At 37.7% G+C, this 24,053-nt stretch overlaps 3 protein-coding genes across 3 annotated transcripts; 1 reads left to right on the top strand and 2 right to left on the bottom strand.

Moving 5' to 3' along the window:
• Positions 1-341: 341 nt before the first annotated feature.
• On the top strand, positions 342-4,452 carry LOC104215553 (calcium-binding protein CBP-like). The gene is made up of 5 exons (XM_009765378.2): positions 342-872; positions 3,165-3,211; positions 3,538-3,713; positions 3,826-3,844; positions 4,120-4,452. Exons 1-5 carry the CDS (start codon positions 368-370, stop codon positions 4,222-4,224), a joined length of 852 nt encoding a protein of 283 aa, XP_009763680.1. The 5' UTR covers positions 342-367; the 3' UTR covers positions 4,225-4,452.
• A 1,186-nt stretch (positions 4,453-5,638) lies between these two features.
• Positions 5,639-5,992, bottom strand: LOC138889103 (secreted RxLR effector protein 78-like). Its single transcript, XM_070171663.1, has one exon. It carries the CDS (start codon positions 5,990-5,992, stop codon positions 5,639-5,641), a length of 354 nt encoding a protein of 117 aa, XP_070027764.1.
• Positions 5,993-8,535: 2,543 nt separating this feature from the next.
• On the bottom strand, positions 8,536-18,727 carry LOC104224078 (uncharacterized). The gene is made up of 11 exons (XM_009775642.2): positions 16,063-18,727; positions 15,638-15,877; positions 14,963-15,092; positions 12,859-13,011; positions 12,513-12,739; positions 12,356-12,425; positions 11,966-12,172; positions 11,304-11,542; positions 10,414-10,492; positions 10,194-10,334; positions 8,536-9,364 (listed from the first exon to the last, which is right to left on the bottom strand). The coding sequence occupies exons 1-11, from the start codon at positions 18,558-18,560 to the stop codon at positions 9,158-9,160; spliced, it is 4,191 nt and encodes a 1,396-aa protein (XP_009773944.1). The 5' UTR covers positions 18,561-18,727; the 3' UTR covers positions 8,536-9,157.
• Positions 18,728-24,053: the final 5,326 nt, after the last annotated feature.

The following is a 24,053-nucleotide window of genomic DNA, read 5'->3' on the forward strand; positions in this document are numbered from 1 at the left end:
AATTTGTAAAAAAATTATCCCACACCCTTGTGAAGGGTAGCGTTGATGTAATTGGTAATTAAAGTAGCTGTCATGTAACCAAAAGGTCATGGACTAGAGCCGTGGAAACAACCTCTTATAAAAATACAAGGTAAGATTGAGTACAAGGTCCGACCCTACCTCAAATTGCGCACATAGTAAAAGCTTAGAGCACCGAACTGTCATTTTTTTTACACCATACCCCTCGTCCCCCTTAGACAAAGAATCTAAGAAAGTATTGGAGTGACAGTTTCGTAATTATATCCAACTCCATGACTTATATACTTCACTCCCCCATTATATAAAGCTAAATCCGCCATCTTTTTCAAAAATATTGCTTATAGAAAAAATGTCCGGTTATCCTCACAACCCCTCCGGTTACGGTTACGGCCAACCACCACCACCGTCTCAGCCGTACTCCTCCGCCCCATACGGCAGTGCACCACCACAAGGACACCCCTCCTCCGCCCCATACGGCGGTACACCACCGTCTTCAGCTCCACCCTACGGTGCTCCACCACAAAGCCACTCTCCCTACGGCGACCCAAATAAACCTCCAAAAGACAATATTCCACCGTCCTCCGCCCCTTACAGCGGTTACCAAGCTCCGCCACCACACTCGGCCGGTCCTTCCGGGTCAAACAACCCGTTTTCGACTCTAACGCCATCCATTTTCCCGCCCGGAACTGACCCGAATGTGATATCATGTTTCCAAATGGCTGATCAGGATGGTAGTGGGTTTATTGATGATAAGGAGCTGCAAAAGGCGCTGTCTTCGTATAATCAGAGCTTTGGATTGAGAACTGTTCATCTTCTTATGTATCTCTTCACCAATACCAATCTCAGAAAAATTGGTACATTTTTTCTTCTTTGCTAGTTGCTTTTTCAAATGAGTTTGAAAGTATATAAATATTTTACACGATCAGTGTATCTTGGTCATTTTTTTCATTTAGACACCTGAACTGGTTCCTATTAAACACCTGAACTTGAGTTTAAGTGTGCCAATTGAACACACGCTACTGACATGGTAGCATGCGTGCACTTCACTTCAATAGAGAGCGTGAAGGACCGAAGTTTTTATTTTTTTATTGTCTTTCATCCCCTCCTTCCCTTGACAGTCATTTTCACGACCAGAACCACCACCTCTCCGCTGCCGTTCCGCCACATCCATCACCATATTCCAAAAGAGAAGCACACCATAAAGCAAATATCTTGATTCTATCAAATTAAATTCAACAACTTTCTCTCTCTCTCTCTCTCCCTCTCTTAAATCTTGTTCTATTTGTCTATGATCAAATTCACACATAAACAACAGGTACAATATCTAAGTATTTTGACGGAAAAAGTAGGGTTCTTCGAAGTGATTGTGCCGATTTATGGTTTGAATTGATTCTTAATCTTAAACTTTGAGGAATTGGAATTAGCTGGGTTTCAATTTTGTGTTTCCATATTCCCCTTAGCATAATTTTGTATTTCTTTCACCAAATACATCTAATTACTCGTAGTAATAAACTTGCATACATGATGGCAAAGTAAAAAATTATAAAACCTCTGATGACTTAGTTTAATTGTCTTTTAGTGGATGAGGGCGGCGACAAGGAGAAAACGAAGGGAGGGAGGGATGAGAGATTCCAGGAAAATATTACTCCATTAAAGAAGTTTATAAAAAAAAGATTTTCATGGGTTTTTTGCCATGTCAGACGTTTGAGACTCACTCACTTTATTGTTGGGAGAGGTGGTCAATTATGTGCTCAATAGACACATTTTCAGCATAAATTAAGTCTTCAATAAGAACAAGGTTTAGTTCAGATGTCTAAATGGAAAAAAGGGTCAAGTTTAAGGACTGTTTATATATTTGGCCTAACTTTAAAGTGTTTATTTTTATATTACTATCTTCAGTTTTTATTGATTTGGAATGGGCTAGTTAAAGAACGTGTCTTTGGGATAAATATTGGTAGTAAGATTATCATATTTAATAATAAATTAGTTTTTTCTATAGTTACTTAGCCTGGCCATTAGTGGGGTCATGTAAACGCGTGTTGACTAAACATAATTTTATAGAATTGAAAAAGAAGACTTTGTTTGCTAATCCACAATCCTTGTTTGGCCATCTGATTGTCTTGAATTCAACTGCTTTCTGCTTACTATAGTGACATTTCTTCCATAGTTAAACCTTGTTTTCTTTAATGATAAGTAACTGTATTTCTTTCTGATGCAAAATAATTATGATAATAATAAATAAAGCAATTAAATAAAAAGCTCTCTTCTTTGCTTGGCCTAGATTTGGTGTCATTGGTGCCAAGAATGTCTTAGTTAAAGCCAGTAATCATTTCACACGCTGTTGTGAAGTTGTAATTAAGCAAAGTTCCTTAAAAAAAAAAAAAAACCAATGCACAAAGCATCCGTATTTACGCAGGGTCGGGGAAGGGCCCACCCCAAAGGATGTTGAGGTAGACAATCTATCCTAATAAGCTTTAGTGGCGGCCCAAACCCGTGACCCATAGATCAACATGGAGACAATTTACGGTTGCTCCAAGGCTTCCCTTCGAAACAAAGTTCATTTACACCTTGCACATATATGATGGTCGGATTTAACTCATTGACATTGTAAGGAGTTATTACATTATTAATGTAATTAAAGCCTATTGTAGCAGATTGTTTGCCTAATTTTTTAGATTATTAGTTTTTGGCCTGAAATGTAGTTAAATGGAGAAACATGATCAGTGCAGATTCATGTCGCTGACCTTATTTGGATTGAAACATAGTTATTGTTGTTGTATTAGTTCCATAGTTATCTTGACTTAATAGTGTGAATCTTTTTTAAACTGTCTGTGCATATATATATATAAATATATATATAAATATAAAAGTTAAACTCATGTTAATCTTAGTAGGAAAATTTTAAGCAAGCAGATTACTTAATTTCTATAACTTCAATGAAGGAGTTTCAGAATTCCCATAATTCTGTTCCAAGGTCTCCAATACTTGAGATTTATCAAAAAAGAAAAAGTTTCCAATATTTAAGTGTTAATCAAGAGGTATCATTTGTTCTGGTTGATCAAGCATTCTTTTGAAAAATTAGTAAGACTGGATAATGTATTCAATTTCATTATTATTGATGATCAAACCTTTTTGTATGGAAACAGGTCCCAAAGAATTCACTGCAGTCTTCTATAGTCTTCAAAACTGGAGGGTAAGTTGAAGCAGAATTTCTCATTGTCACCTTTGTGTATTTCTTTTTTCTCAAATTTGAGAGATGTGTTTCTTTATATGCTATCTTTCTTTTTATGATCGAGAAATCTCTGATGGTCAGTGGCATATGGTTCGTGGATTCAGTGGATAATGGACACGTCCCTCTATCCTTCTTCACTTAAATATCAGACTTTTAACTTTGTCAGGGTTCGAATAAATTGAACCCCTTACATGCTCCTAACTGACACATCACGTGCTGCACTTTTACCACCCCTGGGGGCGTATTTTCTTTATGTGCTGTTTTATTGAAGCTTCTTATTTATGTAGGCAATTTTTGAGAGATTTGACAGAGATAAGAGTGGAAAAATTGATTCATCTGAATTAAGAGAAGCCTTACATAGCTTGGGATATGCTGTATATGGTCCTGTTCTGGAGTTGCTGGTTTCCAAGTTTGACAAAACTGGTGGAAAGAATAAAGCCATTGAATATGATAACTTCATTGAGTATGTTTCCCCAATAATGCAAATGGTTTCATCACTTTTCTAACATCTGATTTTTCTGGCTCTCTTTTACTAACTTTAGTGTTTTCTCCTTTGTTCCATGGGCTTGATTTAGGTGCTGCCTCACTGTTAAGGTAAGCTACAGTTCTTTGGTGTTGAACATATTCTTTGAGCTGTGTCTAACAATTATACTCCCTCTATTTTATACTATATATGCGACACTCTTTCTTTTTTAGTCTGTTCCAAAAAGACATATTTTTATAGCCACAAAAAGGCCGTCTTGGCATATGTTAGATCATAAGTCTTCTAATCTTTCTTAACCTCTATCTTCAATCAAACAGTCTCGCATAAAATAAAACGGAGGGAGTATTTAGTAACTCGGTTCTCACTGAGTCTTGTATATATGCAGGGATTGACAGAGAAATTCAAGGAGAAGGATACTACATATTCTGGCTCGGCGACATTCACTTATGATTCCTTCATGCTAACTGTTTTGCCTTTCCTCATTGCTTAGAGACATGTAAATTTCACGTTGCAATGGTCAGTTTGTTATGAATATGACCTTTAATTTCCTCTCGTACTTGTTATTTTTGAGACAATATGCTTCTGATTGTTGGGTTTGTAATATATCTTTAGTTGGTTGGATTGAGATATTAGTATCTTGTAATAGCCAGCCTTATGCAGTGCTTAATAGTAGATACAGCGTTTTGTAATATCAGTTTTATGATTTGTTATTTTGATACTACTGTTTTTCCATTTGCCACTAGAGCTTTGGTTTAGTGATAAGAACGCAACACGACAATATGTAAATCCAACAACACAACAACAACAACGACCCAATATAATCTCACAAGTGGGGTCTGGGGAGGGTAGTATGTACACAGATCTTACCTCTACCCGATGGGGTAGAAATTTTGTTTCCGATAGACCCTCGGCTCAAGAAGACGAAAACAGACAATATATCAGTACCATCAACAAAAAATCATGGAAATAGTAACAACATCACAAGAGCAAGTGAATAGATGGAAAGTAGAAATAATAACCACTAAATAAGGCCCGACACTATGAAAATGGAAGAGTAGTGTAACACAACACTGACCACTAGCTGTCTAAAACTAAATCCTATCAGCCTAGTCTCACACTAGTAGACTAAATATGTTCAATTACCTCATAATCTACAACCTTAATGCTCGACCTCCACAACTTCCTATCGAGTGTCATGTCTTCAGAGATCTGAAGTCTCGCCATATCCCGCTTGATCACCTCTCCCCAATTCTTCTTAGGCCGCCCTCTACCTCCTCGTACCCACCAACGCCAATTGCTCGCACCTCCTCCTCTGTACGTGCCCGAACCATCTGAGCCTTGCCTCTTGCATCTTGTCATCAATAGGAGTCATGCCCACCTTCTCCCGAATATCGTCATTCCTAATCTTATCCATCCTAGTGTGCCCGCACATCTACCTCAACATCCTTATTTCTGCTACTTTCATCTTCTGGGTATGTGAGTTCTTAACTGGAAAACACTCTGCCCCATACAACATGGCCGGCCTAACCACCGCTCTATAAAACTTGCCTTTGAGTAGCGGAGGCACTTTTATTGTCACACAAGACTCCAGATGCTAACCTCCATTTCATCCACCCTACCCTTATATGGTGTGTAACGTCCTTGCCGATCTCCCCAGGATAACCGACTCAAGGTACTTGAAACTGCCTCTCTTAGAAATGAACTGCGATCCAAACCTCACGTCCATGCCCGCTTCCCTCAGCTCGGCTCGGCTCAGCACTAAACTTGCATTGAAGATATTCCGTTTTCATCCTGCTCAACTTGAAACCCTTAGCCTCAAGGGCCTGTCTCCAAACCTCCAGCCTCTCGTTAACGTCACTCCGCGTCTCGTCAATCAAAACAATGTTATTAGCGAATAACATACATCATGACAACTCTCCTTGAACATAGTGTGTCGGTGCGTCCATCATCAGAGCAAACAAGAAAGGGCTGAGCGCAGATCCTTGGTGTAACCCCATAACAACCGGAAAATGCTTGGAGCCGCCTCCCACTGTCCTAACCTGAGTCTTAGTTCCATCATACATGTCCTTAATCACCCTAATGTAAGCAATCGACACACCTTTAACCTCTAGGCATCTCCAGAGAACCTCCCTAGGAACCTTGTCATACGCTTTCTCCAGATCAATAAACATCATGTGTAGATCCTTCTTCCTATCCCTGTACTGTTCCACCAATCTCCTCGTAAGGTGGATAACTTCCGTGGTAGAACGACCCGACATGAACCCGAACTGGTTGTCTGATATAGACACCGTCCTCCTCACCCTCGCTTCTACTACCCTCTCCCAAACTTTCATGGTATGACTCAATAATTTGATACCCCTATAGTTGTTGCAACTCTGGATATCACCTTTGTTCTTGTACAACGGGACCACCATACTCCACCTCTACTCGTCCGGCATTCTCTTCGTCCTCAAAAATAACATTAAACTATATGTAAATCCGCACACGATAAAGGTTCGAAATCTCTCTAGGCAAAACCTCATGAACAATAAAAATTAGGGGATATTTTATCCGTAGTCTCTGGCATTTTTAACTTGTGCATTTACTTGGAGTTAGGCAAGAAATTTCACTTGTTTTTTTAAGGATAGCGACTAGCAGATCACGTCGTGCTCAATTAAATAATAGAGTTTGACTACGATTTGGTAAATGAAAGCCACCAAAAATTCATGAAAAATCAAACATAGGGGAGTTCAGAAAAATCGAAAAATCAAATGTAAGCTAGATATCAAATCAATATGTATATGGTTTGATTTAGTGGTATTAAACAGGAAAAGACCAAATTAAATTGGCATATGAATATACTCCTATTTCCAACCAAGAGGTTGTGAGTTCGAGTCTCTCCAAGAGCAAGGTGGGAAGTTCTTGGAGGGAAGGATGCCGGGGGTCTATTTGGAAACAGCCTCTCTACCCCAGTGTAGGGGTAAGGTCTGCGTACACACTACCCTCCCCAGACCCCACTAAGTGGGATTATACTGAGTTGTTGTTGTTGTTGTTGTTGTTGTTATTGTTGTTGTTGTATGAATATACTCTTATTTAGTTTTAGTTTATACTGTGCATGTGTTCATATTTTCCATTGGAGAAAAATTTGAGTATTGGTTCTAGTAATTTGGTCTTCTGGTTCAAATGCCACTTCCCCTTTTGCCCTTCTTATATGTAACTTAACAAGGGATTGAGGACGATAAAGGCAATTGCCAGAGGGTGTCACAGTTTTCAATTGCGATTTTTAAATCGCAATTAACCAACGCGATGTATATATTGCATTTATAAATTGCAATTTATGAATCGCATTTGTCTCTCTTTACAAGTTTGTGTCCAGATGCGATTTATAAGTCGCATTCAGCGATTACGTTTTATTTGATGCGGTGTAAGTCTCACTATCCAACTGCGATCTATAATGGTATGCATAGTTGCATTTAGTGGTGATAAAATGGATACAAAAAAATAGTTATCCACCCATATTATCTATTAAAAAATATATTAGATAATTAGCTTTTTAAAAATGGGTTGAATATGAATAAGAACCATATTATCCGTTTAGAAAATGGATAACCAATGGATAACTAATTGATTTAACTTTTACATTTGTAAAGCCTAAAATTAGGTTCCTCAAGTTTGGGAGACTAGAAATTCTCTCAAAAGTGATCATATTCAATAAGTCAGCCGGTTAACCCATTTTTTATCCGTATAAAATATTGTTGAGTCGGATAATTTATCCGTTCATGCATTACCGATTTTGACCCGTCTCATATCCGGTCCAATCCGCCAGTTTGCCACCCTAGTTGCATTTACCATTGTGATAGATATAAGTCGCTTTTAATCGTTGCGATTTACAAGTCGCATTTCTTCCATTCGCTCCAGTTTTTTCTGGCTCTCGATTTTCATTTTGGACTTCCTTGTTATTTACATATAAATAAATTTTCGATTTAGAAATTTAACTCTTTATTTATAATTCTTTGATAGAGAATGACTTATAAAATAAATAAAAGGCTTATCCTCTGATGGTAATCCCTTATATATATAATGATTGTCAATTTCTTGAATACATGTAGAAATTCACTAATGCATGTGTACTCAATAATCCTTACATTAAGGGTGGTATAAAAACGAGATAAGGGGCAATATATCTTATACCTTCTTATAAAAACGGATAAAACGAGAATAGAAGAGAAGGGACAATATATCAGTACCATCAAACAGAAACCAAAGAAATAATGACAGCATCATAAGCAAAACTAGAAATAAGGCCTGATGCTATGAAAAACACAAGGATAGTGCGACCACAACATTAACCACAAGCAGTCCAAGACCAACCTTATCAAACTAGCCTCACCCCGGACTCAACTACCTACTAACATACAACTCTAATGCTCGACCTCCACACCTCCATATCAAGAGCTAAGTCCTCGAAAATCTGCAACACACCATGTCCTGCCTGAACTACCAACAACAACAACAACCACCCAGTATAATCCCACTTAGTGGGGTCTGAGGAGGGTAGTGTGTACGCAGACCTTACCCCTACCCTGGGATAGAGAGGTTGTTTCCAAATAGACCCCCGGCATCCTTCTCTCCAAGAACTTCCCACCTTGCTCTTGGGAGACTCGAACTCACATCAGAGCAACCCCTCTTGTCTCCTGCCTGAACTACCATGCGCACTTAATATTTCGTAACACGAACAATCCAAAATTTGTCCCATAAGGGATTAGAATCAGACAGCAGTAACTCCTAAAACATAACATTAAGACCTTAGGTAACCAAAAGATTAAAACAAAAAGAAGGCTACCATTCAATTTTCCAAAATAATCATTGACCAGAATGAGCAGCATAATTACAAAAAAATATACATCTGAGATAATTGCTGCATGCATGCAACTGAAACTTACGCTAAATTCTCTCATGGCTGAGCAGTTTGCAGCAGCTCTAGAAAGTTGGTCTGAACTTTATTCTCAATATCAACCAGTTGAAATGACGGTTGAATTGCCATTTGAGGGATTACTAATACATCGTGTCACAGACACCTGTAGATCTCTATCAGAACGAATCTACTCAAACTCGAGTGTTTCCGTGATATGAAATTACGGGCTCAAGGAAATAAGCATTTCCATCTTCCTCGACCAGAGTCGGTGAACATCCTGCAATGTGCCTTGCAACATTGCATGTGCGAATACACGTTTTCAACAGAAACCACAGCTGTGCAACTTCTTCAATGACATGTCTTGATTGCAAGTAAATTCATAAATATACAGCTCTTATTGCCAATTATCCTCCGACAGCTCCACTGGACAACCAGGAGATGAACTAACAAAGCTTCATCTTTGTACAGGGCTGCAGGCACCATCTCTAGTTCTAGAGATATGTAGAAGCACCATAAGCATACATGTCTTTTACCATCGTGGATGTGATTCTCCATAGCTTCTCCAGTACTCCTGTCCGTAGCGCTTGCTACTGCTTCTTCCAAATGGAGAACTGTAAAAGTTAGACTGTCTCCTAGACCAGTTGGTCCTCTCAAATGGAGAAGAGTAAGAATCACTGTTTCTCGTACTGTCCCTTTGAACATCCCTCATTTCCTCTTCTAAATCATGCTTTGAACGCTGCAACATGGAAATAATATAAAATTTACCAACTTACTCACATAGCAAAAAAAATACTCCTTTCTCCCAATTTATCTGACCTACTTTCCCTTTTCGTTTGTCCCAAAAATATGATATCCTTCCTTACATGGCAAAGACAAAAAAAAAAAAGGTTTATTATATAATACTGCTAAAGTGACATTTTTATTCCTTTTCCACATTTTCAACCATTACTTTAAGATATATTTACCAAATTCATTAAAATATTATTCAAACATTCTCATCATAGTATAATTCATTCAAATGTTCTTTTTTTCCAGCTCCTGAACTGTACAAGAGTAGGTCATACAAAAGAGAGGAGGGAGTATCAGAGAAGTCACAATGACCAAAATGGAATCTTGCACATAAAAGAATGACACTACATTGGAAATGAAGGGAACGGGAATTATATATTAATGAGATAGAGTTTTCCCAAGAATGATGTCCAGAATACTTCACAACCAATCATCTCTAAATTGAACCAAACAGTTGTACGATATTTCTTCTGATTGACGAATATGAGCTATATTAGGTCTTTTCCTAGTTGGTTCTGCAACAAATGACATACTTAATAAAATCATACTACTGTTTTATTTAGTAAGTAACAAAATCATACTGTACTATTCTAGGAATTTCTTTTCAAAACGACATTACATGGAGTAAGGTGCAGTATCCGATGAGGGTGCGGATGTAGGTATCAGATTTGCCTCAATGAGATATAGTTTTAGAAAACTATTACACTCACAGAGCACCAGAGAAGCATATGATCATTGTTGAGCATAACAAACGAAAATTTAATGTGTTACTGTACCTTGTCGGAATCTGAGAGAACAGCATATGCCTCTCCAATCAATTTGAATAGCCTATCAGCATCCGTGCGAACAGTCTCAGAGATCTCTTTCCACAACCCTCCATCATCCACAACATCGCTCCTTGCCAAAATTTGACCCGCCTACATAAACAATATAAAATGAGTACACTAGCAACTATTAACTTAACCTCTAAAACTTCGAAAAGCTTAAGACTTGGACCTTGTCAGGATGATGTCTGAGGGCTGCTTTCCTATATGCCTTCTTGATGTCAGATTCCGTATCAGATGACTTGATTCCCCTGCCAGAGAGAATTCAAGATCACTAACATCTAAAATGCAGAGAATATTTCGCAGATGTTCAAGGATCAAAGGTTACAAGAGGTATAGAATAGATATAGCTAACTACAACAGCGGAGTATCATCTAGCAGATGCAAGATCTTCAAGTCAGAACACTGACTATTTGAATCTGGTAGATGTCAATGTAGAACTAGGTTTCTCAACTTGTAATAGTTTTTAACAGAGGGAACTTATTCATAAAATGTGAAGTATACAACATCAAATGCAAGAAGTTAATGCACGCTTTATATCAGAAAAGTACTGTACCAACCACATAAAGCAGAACAAGCATTCTCACAGACTATATACAAAGATGGTAGTATCTATTTTCTCTATGTCACAAAGGCCTGCTCCTTCATGAAATAGCATCTTTAGGATCATCCCGTCAATGTTTATCACAATGTTTCCTACTTCCAGACACCACTCTGTGGGATTTGATTCGAAATATAGTGGAGACATATTTTGGGGCGGACAGAGTAATGAATAATGCAAGATTACACTTAAAATTTTGACTAAAATTTGACCTCAAAAGGTGAAATAAGAACAGTAAAGGAACTACGTTAAAAGATTTCAAGTATAAGAAACAGGGGATAATACATGATTCTAGTACAATGAAAAGAAATCTTTCATTTGGAAGTGTTACGTAATACAAGGACTGAAGAAACAAGGACATTCGACTTGGAAATGATGAATATTAAATAACCAAGTAAAGAATGGCAAGCCTCGGCACTTTTATGAAGATATTCAACAGTAATTAGGAGATTTGAACTTACAAGATAAGATAAAGATCTAATGGCGTCCCTCTTTTAGCCTTCTCCTGAATTGACAAAAGTTGTCGACGAGTTCGCTTTGCTTCTTTAGCACTGCTTCCATTTGACTTATCTAGCGCCTCAGACTGGCGAGTCCTTTCTTGTGATTGAGTCTCCTGAAGGGATATGAGCCTCTCAAGATCATTTACAGCATGCTCATAGTCTCTAATCATTTCATGTAAGGTAGCCCTCCTTGAAACTGCCTGCCAAATTCAGAAACCAATCAGATTAGGTAGAACTCCAATTTCGGACACAAATAACTAATATAACTGTGGCAGTATGGACAGCATAACTATGTTAGAGTCTCGAGCAGCAGCCCTCCTATAAAATATCAACACTAAATTTGTGTCTGAATCAAGAGTAGAGCATCCATGATAACTACAACTGAGAGGACTTGCAATCTAAACTGATACCGCAACTTTGGCAAGTACTACTACCATTTTTACCTTTCAAGTTATTCTCCACAAAGGGACAGGGGCATGTTAACTTAAGCTGAAAAAACACTAAAATTTCGGAAAAATCTTGTGTTGTTAATGTTGATCAGTGTTTAAATAGTGGAGACACAATAAATCATCCTTATTGTTGATTAGTGTTTAAATAGTGGTAACACCTTTGCGCAAACAAACCTTTGAGTAGTTCTTATCAAGGGCAATGGCAACACTGCAATCTGCAATGGCATCAACAATCTGACCAAGAGCTTGGTGAGCAGCAGCTCTATTGCAGAAACAGATAGCTGTAAAAGGACGCGACTCAATGCCGCTGGATATAGCAGCACTATAATGGTCTATTGCTTCCGTATACTTTCCAGACTTAAATGCCTCATTTCCTGCTTTCTGTATATGGAGAGGAAAACAATAAACTTCTTCAGAAAAGCAAGTAGTTGACACACAGAATCAAACTGTAAGAACCACTAGCAAGAACCAGTTAAATTCTAAAAATACACCGACGAAGAAATAATGATCAGTAATTTTGGTCAACCCATTACCAGAGAGATACCTAAATAACAGGTGGCATACCTTGCAACACAAAAGTTCACGGATAGTGGCTGCTAGAGCAGATGATGATTCCTGGGTCATGTTTCCAGATCTACAGAGAAGAGCAAAATTCTCAATATCATCCCTGAAATCAAGAAGAGGAAGAGAGTTGAAAGTGCTTCTAGAAGTTCGAATTTACCTTTTCCCAACAGAAACCACTTCCTCTTGTTTCTCAATTAAGTTAAGAGCCACCTCAAACTTTCCAAGATGGAAGTACGACCTGGACATGAGGCGCCATCTCCAAAGCTTCATAGAGGAGCTTTTGCAATTGAAATCATTCAAGTTTGCGAAGTCAGAGGTAAAATTCTTTTCAGCAATATCAAGAGTATTCTCGCACAGCTCAATCACTTCATTATACATCTGCAGCTGTAGAATATTAAAGTAATGATACACATAATTCAGAACCAAGTAGCTATAAGTTTGAACGATTCAAAAGTTACCTAGTTAAAAAAGAAAAGATATTCGAAATTTATAATAGCACAAACCATGCAAAGAGCCTCTCCTTTCATTTCAAGTAATTTTTCTGAATAGCAGCTGATAGACAAGGCCTCATCGATAGTTCCAAGTGCATTTTTTGCTGCATCTGAAGTTCTTTGTTGCAAAAGTTCAGCACACCGATGCATATGTTCAGATACTTTCTGCCACCAATAAATAACCAAACCAGAAGTTCACAAAAATAAGATTGTAAAGAAAGAAAGTAAGAAGCAAATAAATTGCAGTAATCCCATTTAGCACATTCCTTTCTCGTTCGTGCACTGTGCCACTTTTATCACGGAGGAGCTCAGAACCCAATCCAGGGTTATCAGCTTTGCAAATTGTTCTTTACTTTTCCTTCCTCGAGGAGAAGAAGAAGTTGTCAAATTGAACAATATAAAATACATATCCTAACCATGCAACTCAACCCAAGGCCCTGACAATACATATGTTATGCCACTGTTTATTCAGTGTGTGAGAGAGAGCCGTATCTTACAGTTCCAATATGTATCTTAGGATTCTCGTACGACATACAAGGTTCATCGATCCTGAACTTACAGGGGTAGCATCAAATCCAGGTTGGTTCATGGTAATGATTTTGATATTGATCTTGGAGATGGATAATAAATCTATGTCAAAGGCTTTAAATATATTTTCATTATTCTTTGAGGTGTTTTTGTTCTGTACTATCACAGATTTATTTTCTGTATTTTAAATTGATTATGCATCTTTTCTATCCGATCCCCCCAGCCATCTCAATACATGTTATATCCTGATACGGTAACTATGACAGTCACCAAATCATATCGTTATATCAAAATCCAATGCAGCTTATAAACCAGGATACCATCTAAGATATGCTCTGATTTCACGCATGGAAACGGTAGAACCAGAAGTAGGACAGTTGATTCACACAAATATAAAACAAAAAATAAAGTAGGAAAATTCCAAAGGAACCAGAAGTTATTATAAAGTAGGGCCAATTTTCATTTAGCAGATTTACCTAAAGAGGATTAACAGAAAAAGAAGAAGCTATTCCTAACATTTCTTCATGACTTCCGCATTTCCCTCTTGATAATTTTGCCCAACAAATATGCTCAAAAGTATTTAGCAAAAACTAGTAAAGTTCATCAAAATCGGATGACTGTGTGGTCACACTGTACTATTTCTTTCAGTGTCATGAAATCAGGGCCATGTACTCATCAAAAATCTCTTTACTACCTTCACTCAGAAGGGCACCTCAAAAAAGAATATTATTAGTGTCTTGGCTAATTTTAATGGCAGAGCTTTATTAATCAACTAGACCTTATCAAAAAAATTAATCAACTAGCTAATGCTGGTGACACTAGCAGACTTTGTGCCAATAAATACAATACTGTGCAGAAATTTGTATAGAATGATCGGTGTAGCTTAGCTTAGAGACAGGGGCGGAGCTAGCCATTAGTTCGGCCGAATCCAGTAGCATCGGTCCACACTTTGTATTTATCTTATGAAATTCATTAAACATGTACTAATTATTATTTGGAACTCAGTAACTTAAAAATATTAGAACCCCGAACCCATAACCTTCAAATCATGGCTCTGCCTCTGCTTAGAGAAATCTTACAAACAAAGGATGGAAACCAAGTTCCTTGTCAACAATGTTGAATGTCTGAAACTACATCTATGAACCAGCACATGCTTCACAACCCCAATAGAACTCATTAACAGCAGCTACCGATCTTATTATTTTAGCATCTCTTACTGAACCACAAGCATTTTGGACAAAGGTCCTAAGCAGAGATCTTACTATTATTTTTTTTTCCTTTTTCTTGATAATCGCGCACCTCGAGTATTCTTACTATTTTAAATCAATTAATTGGCAATACTGCAGACATTCTGCGCTCAAATTTGATTAACCTAGTTTGACTAGCATGTTGATTAAGAAGTGTTTCATACGTGAAAGAGTAGAGTTGCATATGACAACAAGTCATGCCAAGTTCAGGCCACATAGAGAAGTACTGGTTCACATTACTTTGAATTACTAAAACTCAGAAGAGTTCGCATACAAAGAAATAATTAAGGATTTGGAATGGTTAGAGCATCAACTCCATGGGAAAAGCAAAAATTGGTCACCTGTGCCTTTTGCAAGCCATCTGCTGCATCAATTGTAATTCTCCTATCCAGGCACAAATTAATTCTTGATTCCAAGCAATTGTTGTAATATTGAATTGCTTCTTCAACCTCACCAAGAACCAGATAACAACTGGCATCCAGAGATAGTCAAGATATATAAGTTCCTGAATAAATAATTCACTCAACAAGAAAGAAAAGATAACAGTCTTATAAAAGAACATGCAGCATTCACTTCAAATACTTAAACTTAAAATCAAGAATTATGAGACATCGTATATAGTTGGACCTCTTCACCACTTATCTCTTTGCCCCATCTGGAAGAACACATCCAGTTTTAGTTCAAATACAAGAGAACTATTCAATATTCTCAAAGGGAAAATGATGTCTGATCAAGGACTCACTAAAGAGCATATTCCCGATTTTCTGCATATACCAAAATTCCAGCTATCTCACATAATTTCACTCAAAAAATAATTTATCATAAAATTAGCATACAGAGATTCAATAGATAATTAGAGTGGTCAAACTTGTTGTCATCGCACAGTAAAATTGTCTAGCTAGAAGACTATGACCATATTACAAGACGTTTCTATCAGTATTAGATAGCGAGGATTCTTCAAATACTTAAGTTATCAAGAACTAAGAGACATCAGTTGCGAGATGTAGAGCCCTTACTTTGCTGCTCTTAGTTTTACTTTAAGAAAGTTAGAATCTAAAGCAGCTGCAGATGAACAATCACTGATGGCTTCCCTCATCCTTCTAAGTGACATTCGCGTGGCAGCTCGGTTGCTGTAGCATAACACAAGAGGCTCCAGGCAAGAGGCTGGAATTTCTGTAGCAGAGACTGATTTGATACCCTTAGTGTAGAAATCCTCAGCTTGCAAAAGATTTCCAGCCTTATAGGCTTGGTTTCCCCTGTCACAGATAAAATCTTTGTAAGTATGAAGGACAATTTCATATTGTTTAATGCCAGAATCTGATACTTCGAGAAAAAGCCAGGAAACAACCAGAAGGATGAAGTTACTGCAGCAAAAGTGAAAAGCAAAAAATCTTGTCAAGGCATAGCAATTCACAATTGAGAGCCTCTGAGATATTAGCACCTGATCCGCCACTGTTCACAAGATTCACGATCAGTGAGGCCCAGCTTCCCATGATCTTCATCAGCTTTGGACACATGAATCCCTTTACTCCGCACATGAGATTTAACTCCGCTTTGGATGTCTACTGAACAATTGCGACCAGAGGAAGAATGTTGAACTGCATCAGACGAAAACTCGACTTTCCTGTGATTTAAGTTGTTTGAACCACTATTAACTTTCAACTTGTATTTCTTCCTATATTGGCGCCTTATGGATGATAACCCATCTTGTGCCAAGGGTGAAGTATAGGAATTAGAATCTCTCCGAGTATCAGAGTCTTTTCCAGAATCAGACCCAGAAAATTTCTCATTTCCTTCTCCACATTTCTTCTGAGACTCATTGAAAACAGGTGCTTCTTTGGGAGCAACCACATCCTCCTTTGTTTCAGTAGCCCCAGTAGAATAAGCAGCAGATGTTGAAGAATTTGTATCCTGATATGGTGAAAAATCCATAGGTGAACAACATCCAGGAGACTCATTATTGTGCGTAGAACTGCCTTCATTAGACGAATCAGTCTGCCCAGCCAACTGCTGTGCCAAGGTTCTTTGCCTCAATGACTTCTTTTTCACTTTTTTGTTCCTCAATCTGCTACTTGTTCCACAACCCAACTTATCATTTACTCCGGAAAATAAATTAGCAGTAAAAGAAAACGATATATTAGAATTAGATGCACTAAAATCAGAAACGGGCGTCCCAGGTATAAATGGTGTGCTTCGAAAGCTGAACTCTTCCTTTTTCTCATCTTGATGGCCAGGAGGTGCTTCCGCGGCGTCAACTTTGTGCTGGGAACCAAAAACCTCTGGTGTAAATAATGGAAAGGGGATCTTATCCCTCTCCATGTCACTATATAGACTATTCTGCAGTAATTCATTCAAGGTACCGGTTATAGTGTTAAAATTTATTGGCTGATTTTCCTTCCCAGAGGTTCCTGCTGAGAAGCAAAATGAATTTATTTGCTCACTGGAAAGACCAAATTTAGCATTTGTATGCACCGTTTCTCCAGGCATCCTTTTGTCCTTGTTTCCCTTTAATGAACTAGCAAAACTTTCACCAATTTCGGGCGCACAAGCTTTCTTAGCATTTGGTTCGCCATCAGTTGTATCAGCTTTATCAACACCACAGCTACTACCATGATCTTTCAAATTCACATCCTTGGGCTGATCACAAGGATTACGCGCGGTGCTTTCAGTTGAAACATTTGATGTTTTTTGGTTAAGTCCGAACACAAATACATTCTGGATGTCGACACGTGACTTTTCATTCATGTTATTGGTCTTCTTAGCAACATTAACATGTGCTGAATGGCCAATGTTCAATGAATTCATCTCATCAGAGAGTTTAAAAATGGGGCTTTTTGGTAAATCAGTTTCCACAATGTTCCTACTACTTGAAGCAAACTTGAGCTTCCCATCAGCACCCAAGTTACTTTTTTGAGCACTCCAAAAACCATTGTGATTTTGGGTCTTCTCACTATTAAAATCCTCCACATCTTCAGCAAGCTTTCCATTTTCATTCACTTTGTTTTTTCCTTCGATGCCGTTGCCAAAAGCAAACATGCCAGTCAATTTTGGACCCTGAGATTCTGCTCCATCTTTATTACTCACTCCCTTCCCTAAGTCAAAGTTAGGTCTAATAGCACCAAACACGAAGTTAGCTTTCAATTTATCCGATTGCAATGTACTTCCATTAGCAAATTTCTCAAAGTGGAAACTACCTGATTGCTCACTTTTATGAGACTCGCTTTGCTCGAGCTTTGAATCAGTAGCTGACTCAAATTCATTAACAACAAAACTAGAACTTACATTATCAAGTTTCTTGACCTTGACCTGATCAACTTGTGGTTTCCCTACATCGCCACTAGACTTCCTCTGCCCAAATTCCAAACTTGACTTTATATTACTATCGCTCTCACAACAAGCAGGTGCCTCATTCAACACATTCGAATTAGACCCCGAGTTATTCTTATTTATTTGATCCACGTTCTTGCTCCTAGAGTTAAATTTCAAGCTACTCATATTATTATTAGCTCCAAAAACAAAACCCAAATTCTCCAAATTCGAATAATAATTCTTACCAGCACCAAACGCAAAACCCTCATTGCCAATTTCTGCTCCCGAGTTCGAAGCAAAACCACTATTATTAGCACTAAAAACAGCACTAAAATTATCCAAATTCGTATTCAAAGTAGAATCACTCTTACTAGTAGCACCAAATACAAAACTCACATTGTTTACCGGCTTAACCCGATTAAACTTCAAATCATTCGGGTCCACATTTTGAGGACCCGATTGTTTCCTCATCTTCACAAGTCTCGGCTTTCGCCTTGATCGACCCGAACCCGGTTTGCAATCAAAGCCTGCATCGAACTTAGAGCTATTAGGATCAAAGTTAGGGTTAGATGATTGGACGGAGGAACTGATCGGAGAATGAAAATCTGCCGCGGCGGCTGCCGACGACATAATCCGATGGTGATGAAGGGTTTTGAGGTGTGAATAAAATCGCGAATTTGGGGATTTATGGTTTTTTTATTTTTTTGGATAAATGCTAAGAATAGTTTTATGGGTTTTTGTAGAGAGAGAGAGGGAGAGAGAGAGCGGGGTAAGGGTGTTTAGGTTGGAGTTTGAAATTGTTGGTGGATTGGAGGCCGTTTTTAGGATCCTATTTAAGAAATAATATAAATTATTAAAAAAATTATGTTATAAATATATTATATTATGGATGTTCATTTAGTACTCTGTTGTAAATAATCTTCCTGAAGAAGCTTATCCATATGGGACTCCACCGTAAATATGTTTATCCATTTAGTACTCTATTGGAAATAAGCTTCCCGAAGAAGCTTATCACTTCGGTACCCGGTTATGGATAAACATTACCCTAAGTAGAAGATTATCCATACCAGGTATAATAAGCTTATCTATTCAGTACTCCATTATGGATAAACATTGATCTCAGTAGAAGATTATCCATATCTGGTATAGTAGCAGCTTACACAGCAGCTTGCAGTACCAGCTTACACAGCAGCTTGCAGTACCAGCTTACACAGCAGCTTGCAGTACCAGATTACACAGCAGCTTGCAGTAGCAGCTTACACAGCAGCTTGCATAGCAGCTTACACATCAGCTTGTAATAGCAGCTTACACAGCAACTTGTAGTAGCAGCTTACACAGTAGCTTCCTTTCTTCTATAAATAGAAGAGATTTCAGTTCATTATGTTCATCAGTTTGAATTCGAATAATATAACAGTTTCTCTCTATACTTGTCTTTACTTTACAGTCTTTATTTTATAACACGTTATCAGCACGAGACTCTGACATCTCGAGCAAATACTTTGAAAGTATTAGAGGTAAGAACTTTCTTTTCCTAAATAATGTCAAATCTTTCTAAACTTGAATTTGTAGCCCTGGATATATCGGGCAAAAGCTACATGTCTTGGGTGCTTGATGCTGAAATTCATCTTGATGCGATGGGTCTGGCAGACACCATCAAGGATAAAAATCAGGCATCAAACCAAGACCGTGCCAAAGCAATGATATTCCTACGCCATCACCTTGATGAGGGCCTGAAAATGGAATATCTCACTATTAAAGATCCAGTCATACTGTGGAATAATTTGAAAGATAGATATGACCACCTGAAGATGGTCGTTCTTCCACAGGCACGTTATGATTGGACTCATCTAAGGCTACAAGATTTTAAATCTATCAGTGAGTATAATTCTGCTATGTTCAGAATTATTTCCCAATTGAAATTATGTGGTGATAATATTACTGATCATGATATGTTGGAGAAAACTTTCACCACTTTTCATGCCTCGAATATGCTCCTGCAGCAGCAATATCGAGAGATGGGATTTAAAAAGTATTCTGAACTTATCTCACATCTTCTTATAGCAGAGCAACATAATGGGCTATTAATGAAAAATCATGAAAGCCGACCTATTGGTTCTTGTCCATTCCCTGAAGTGAATGAGACGAACTTCCACCAAGCTAAACGTGGAAGAGGTCGTGGCCCCAGTCGTGGTCATGGCCGTGGTCGGGGAAGAAACCCCAATCATGGTAATAATAATGCACCAAAGAAGCCTCCTCACCACCAGCAGTGGAAAAGGAAGGAACAAAAGCATGAAGCGGTGCAAGCGCCAAATGCAGAAAATGCATGCTATAGATGTGGAGGAAAAGGGCACTGGTCACGTACCTGCCGTATGCCAAAGCACCTGGTTGAGCTTTATCAAGCCTCCCTAAAGAAGACAGAGAAAAATGCTGAAGCAAATTTTATTTCTGAAGATAATTTAGACTTCATGCATTTGGATGTAGCTGATTACTTTGCACTCCCGGAAGGAGAAACAAGTCATGTAATCAGTGGTGAATCTGTAGAAATGTAAATATTTTAATTTTTGTTGTTTGTAATAGATAGTATGGTTATGTAATTATTGTGCATAAATAAAAGTTATGTTTTGATAGTGATGTTTACTATAATATATTTTATTTGTGTTATTTTGAAGAATATGGATAACCCTCAAATTATGTTTGGATCAAAGACAAATCATGAAGATATTTGTGTTATTGATAATGGAACAATTCATGCCATATTCAACGATAAGAAATACTTTTCTTATTTGCATAAGGAAAAAACAAATGTTTCAACAATTTCTGGTAATATAAGTTTGATTGAAGGCTCCGGAAGAGCCATAATATTTCTGTCTAAGGGAACAAAACTTATTATAGACAATGCATTGTTCTCCTCCAAGTCCCGAAGAAACTTGTTGAGTTTTATAGATATCCGCCGAAATGGGTATCATGTTGAGACAATAGATGAAATGAACAGGGAATATCTTTGTATTACAAAGAATATTTCTGGCCAGAAATGCATTGTAGAAAAGTTACCAACTTTATCTTCTGGCTTATACTATTCAAAAATTAGTACAATTGAAGCACACTCTATCGTAAACCAGAAGTTTACGGATTCAAATACTTTTGTGCTTTGGCATGGCCGTTTGGGCCATCCCGGATCAATAATGATGAGACGAATTACTGAAAATTCGAGTGGGCATCCATTAAAGAACTTGAAGATTCTTACAAATGACGAATTTTCTTGTGATGCTTGTTATCAAGGAAAAATGATCACTAGACCATCACCAATGAAGGTTGGTATTGAATCCCCTGCCTTTTTAGAGCGTATACATGGGGATATATGTGGACCTATTCACCCACCAAGTGGGTTGTTTAGATATTTTATGGTCCTAATAGATGCATCTTCAAGATGGTCTCATGTGTGCCTACTATCATCTCGCAACCTGGCGTTTGCAAAGCTATTAGCCCAAATAATTCGATTAAGGGCACAATTCCCAGATTATCCTATAAAGGCTATTCGCCTTGATAATGCTGGAGAATTCTCATCTCAAGCTTTTGATGATTATTGTCTATCCGTTGGGATAAAAGTTGAACATCCTGTAGCTTATGTTCATACTCAAAATGGCCTTGCAGAGTCATTTATTAAACGCCTGCAATTGATAGCAAGACCACTACTTATGAAAACAAAATTACCCACTACTGCTTGGGGCCATGCTATCTTGAATGCAGCATCACTTATCCGTATTAGACCGACACATTATAATAAATATTCTCCGTCACAATTAGTTTTTGGTCATGAACCAAATATTGCTCATCTACGAATTTTCGGATGTGTTGTATATGTGCCAGTAGCACCACCACAACGTAGTAAGATGGGACTGTGAGCACGTGATTTTTGCCTCATACGAATTACTCCAAAAGAATTCCCAAAATTAGGTTTTGGCTTTAATTATGTGTCGTTTTAGGAATTATTGTGTGATTTTCCTGATTGTTTGCATGTATTTATGTGCATGTTTAATTTTATTAATGCATAAAAAATAAAAAAATAAAAAATATATATATAGCATTTGCATTTAAGATTTGATTTTTACGTTTTTTAGAATTAATTAATAATTAGGTGTTTTACAAAATTGAAAATTCACAAAAAATAACATATTTTTGTATTTTGGTCAAATTGTGTGATTTTCTTTTAATTTAAGTGTTTAATTATTTGTGATAGGTGTTATTTAAAGTTAATTAATATTTTAAGCTAATTTAGGTCTTCTATAATATAATTTAGGATTTTTAAGTTTAATTTTTAAAAGAAAAAAGAAGAAAGAAAAGAAAAAGAATTAATGAAAGAGGAGGAAATCAAATTTGGGCCAAAAGAATCCCCAGCCCAAATAAAAACCCACTCCAATACCCCCCCCCCAAATACCCAAAAAACGGCCCAGACCTTCTCCCAACCCGGTCCATCTCCAGCTTCAACCAAACTACGTCGTTTCAGGTGTCTCAATCTGGACCTTTGATTTAATGTGATCGAACGATCAAGAACCTCGCCCAGAACCCGACCCCGACCCGCTTCCAGAACCGATCCAACCCCCACTTAACCAAACAGTGACGTTTAGCCCCTCCCCTTCATCCTGGTTGTTGATCTCATTTGATCGAACGTCGTAAATTCGACCCCCCCCAGTATATAAACGCCTAACACAACCAGAACCCCATCGATCCCCTCTTTCCGGATCCGTAACCCTTTACCTTCGAACATGCCTGAATCCCTTCGAATATCGATTCAAAAGGATGAACCCTAGTGCCGCCCTAACTTTCTCCGGTGGCGGCGCCGACTCCAATCCCTCCCAAATTAATACCACACAACCTCCACAACCCTTTTAGGCCCAATATATCATTAGTTTCCCTCGAATGTATCCAGAACTCCTCGAATATTGAATCTAAGTTCGAGCCTTAGAACCTTAAAATTCCGACCAGTGCATGAAAGATCGTTTGGTTGGATTTCTAGGCTTATTCAAACTTGTTTCATCACAAAACAATAACGCTCGTTTGTTCTGCATCAGGAACAAACGTTTGGTATTATTTTGGGCTGATTCAGAGTGCCAAATCCAAGTTCGAGCCTATCCAGTGAGTTTTTTCCTAGTTTTTGTTTATTTTCATCAGTGTTATTCTAATATTCGTCTTCCTCGTCTCTTTTTCTTTTTTTCTGGTCAATTTCATTTGAAATTCGATCAGTTCTTTGGTATGAATTATTTCTGTTCACTGTTGTTTTTTTAAGATTTGGTTTTATAGATTTGTTTCGTATAATTGTGGTATCAGCTTGTTGTAAGACTATGAAATTGTATCTCGTTACTCACTCAGTCAAAATAAGTAGGATTAGTTCAATAAGTTTGGTATTAAGTTCTTGTTTAATTGTGTCAATAAGAACTGATTAATACAAGTAATTCAAGGGTTTACCTACTTAAGAAGTTTCTAGTGGATAGTAGGGTTAGGATTGCACTAATGGATTAAATAATTAGTGGATAATTGAGTGGATAATGGAGTGGAGGATTAAAGAAATGAAAAGTTAAGTTGGTAGTGGAAAATGCACTAATTGAATGCCCATTTAAGGGAGCTGAGAAGAAAAAAGAAGGGGACGGAGAGAGCGGTATACACTCGATATACACTTTGGATACACTGGATATACAGGGACAGAATTCATTTTGGAGAGAGTAAAAAAGATAGAACCAAATTTTCTGAAATATTGAGAGTGGAAGAACACCAGAGAGAGTTCAAAGCTAGAAATAGAAAACAAAGAGAGATTTCCGGACTATTTTTCTTCTCCATTTTTACTGGTTTTCTCCGTGTTGTTGGGATTTCTGGATTGAGGTGTTGAAGCTATTGTGTTGGGCTTTCTGCTGCTGTATTTTGTTGTTTGCTGTTGCTGATTGCTTACCCCATTTTTTTGTTCTACATACCAGGTACATGTCCTAAAACTTGATGTATGTAAATATCCAGTTGAAAATGAATGAAGTGGAGACTTATTGTTGTTGAAGTGAGGCCTATTGTTGATTTACTGGTTTCATTATACTGTAATAACCGTACTGATGGACTGTTAATTATAAGTTTGTGCATTTG

Source organism: Nicotiana sylvestris, chromosome 4 (genome assembly GCF_000393655.2).
Source record: "Nicotiana sylvestris chromosome 4, ASM39365v2, whole genome shotgun sequence".
Taxonomy (NCBI): Eukaryota; Viridiplantae; Streptophyta; class Magnoliopsida; order Solanales; family Solanaceae; genus Nicotiana; species Nicotiana sylvestris.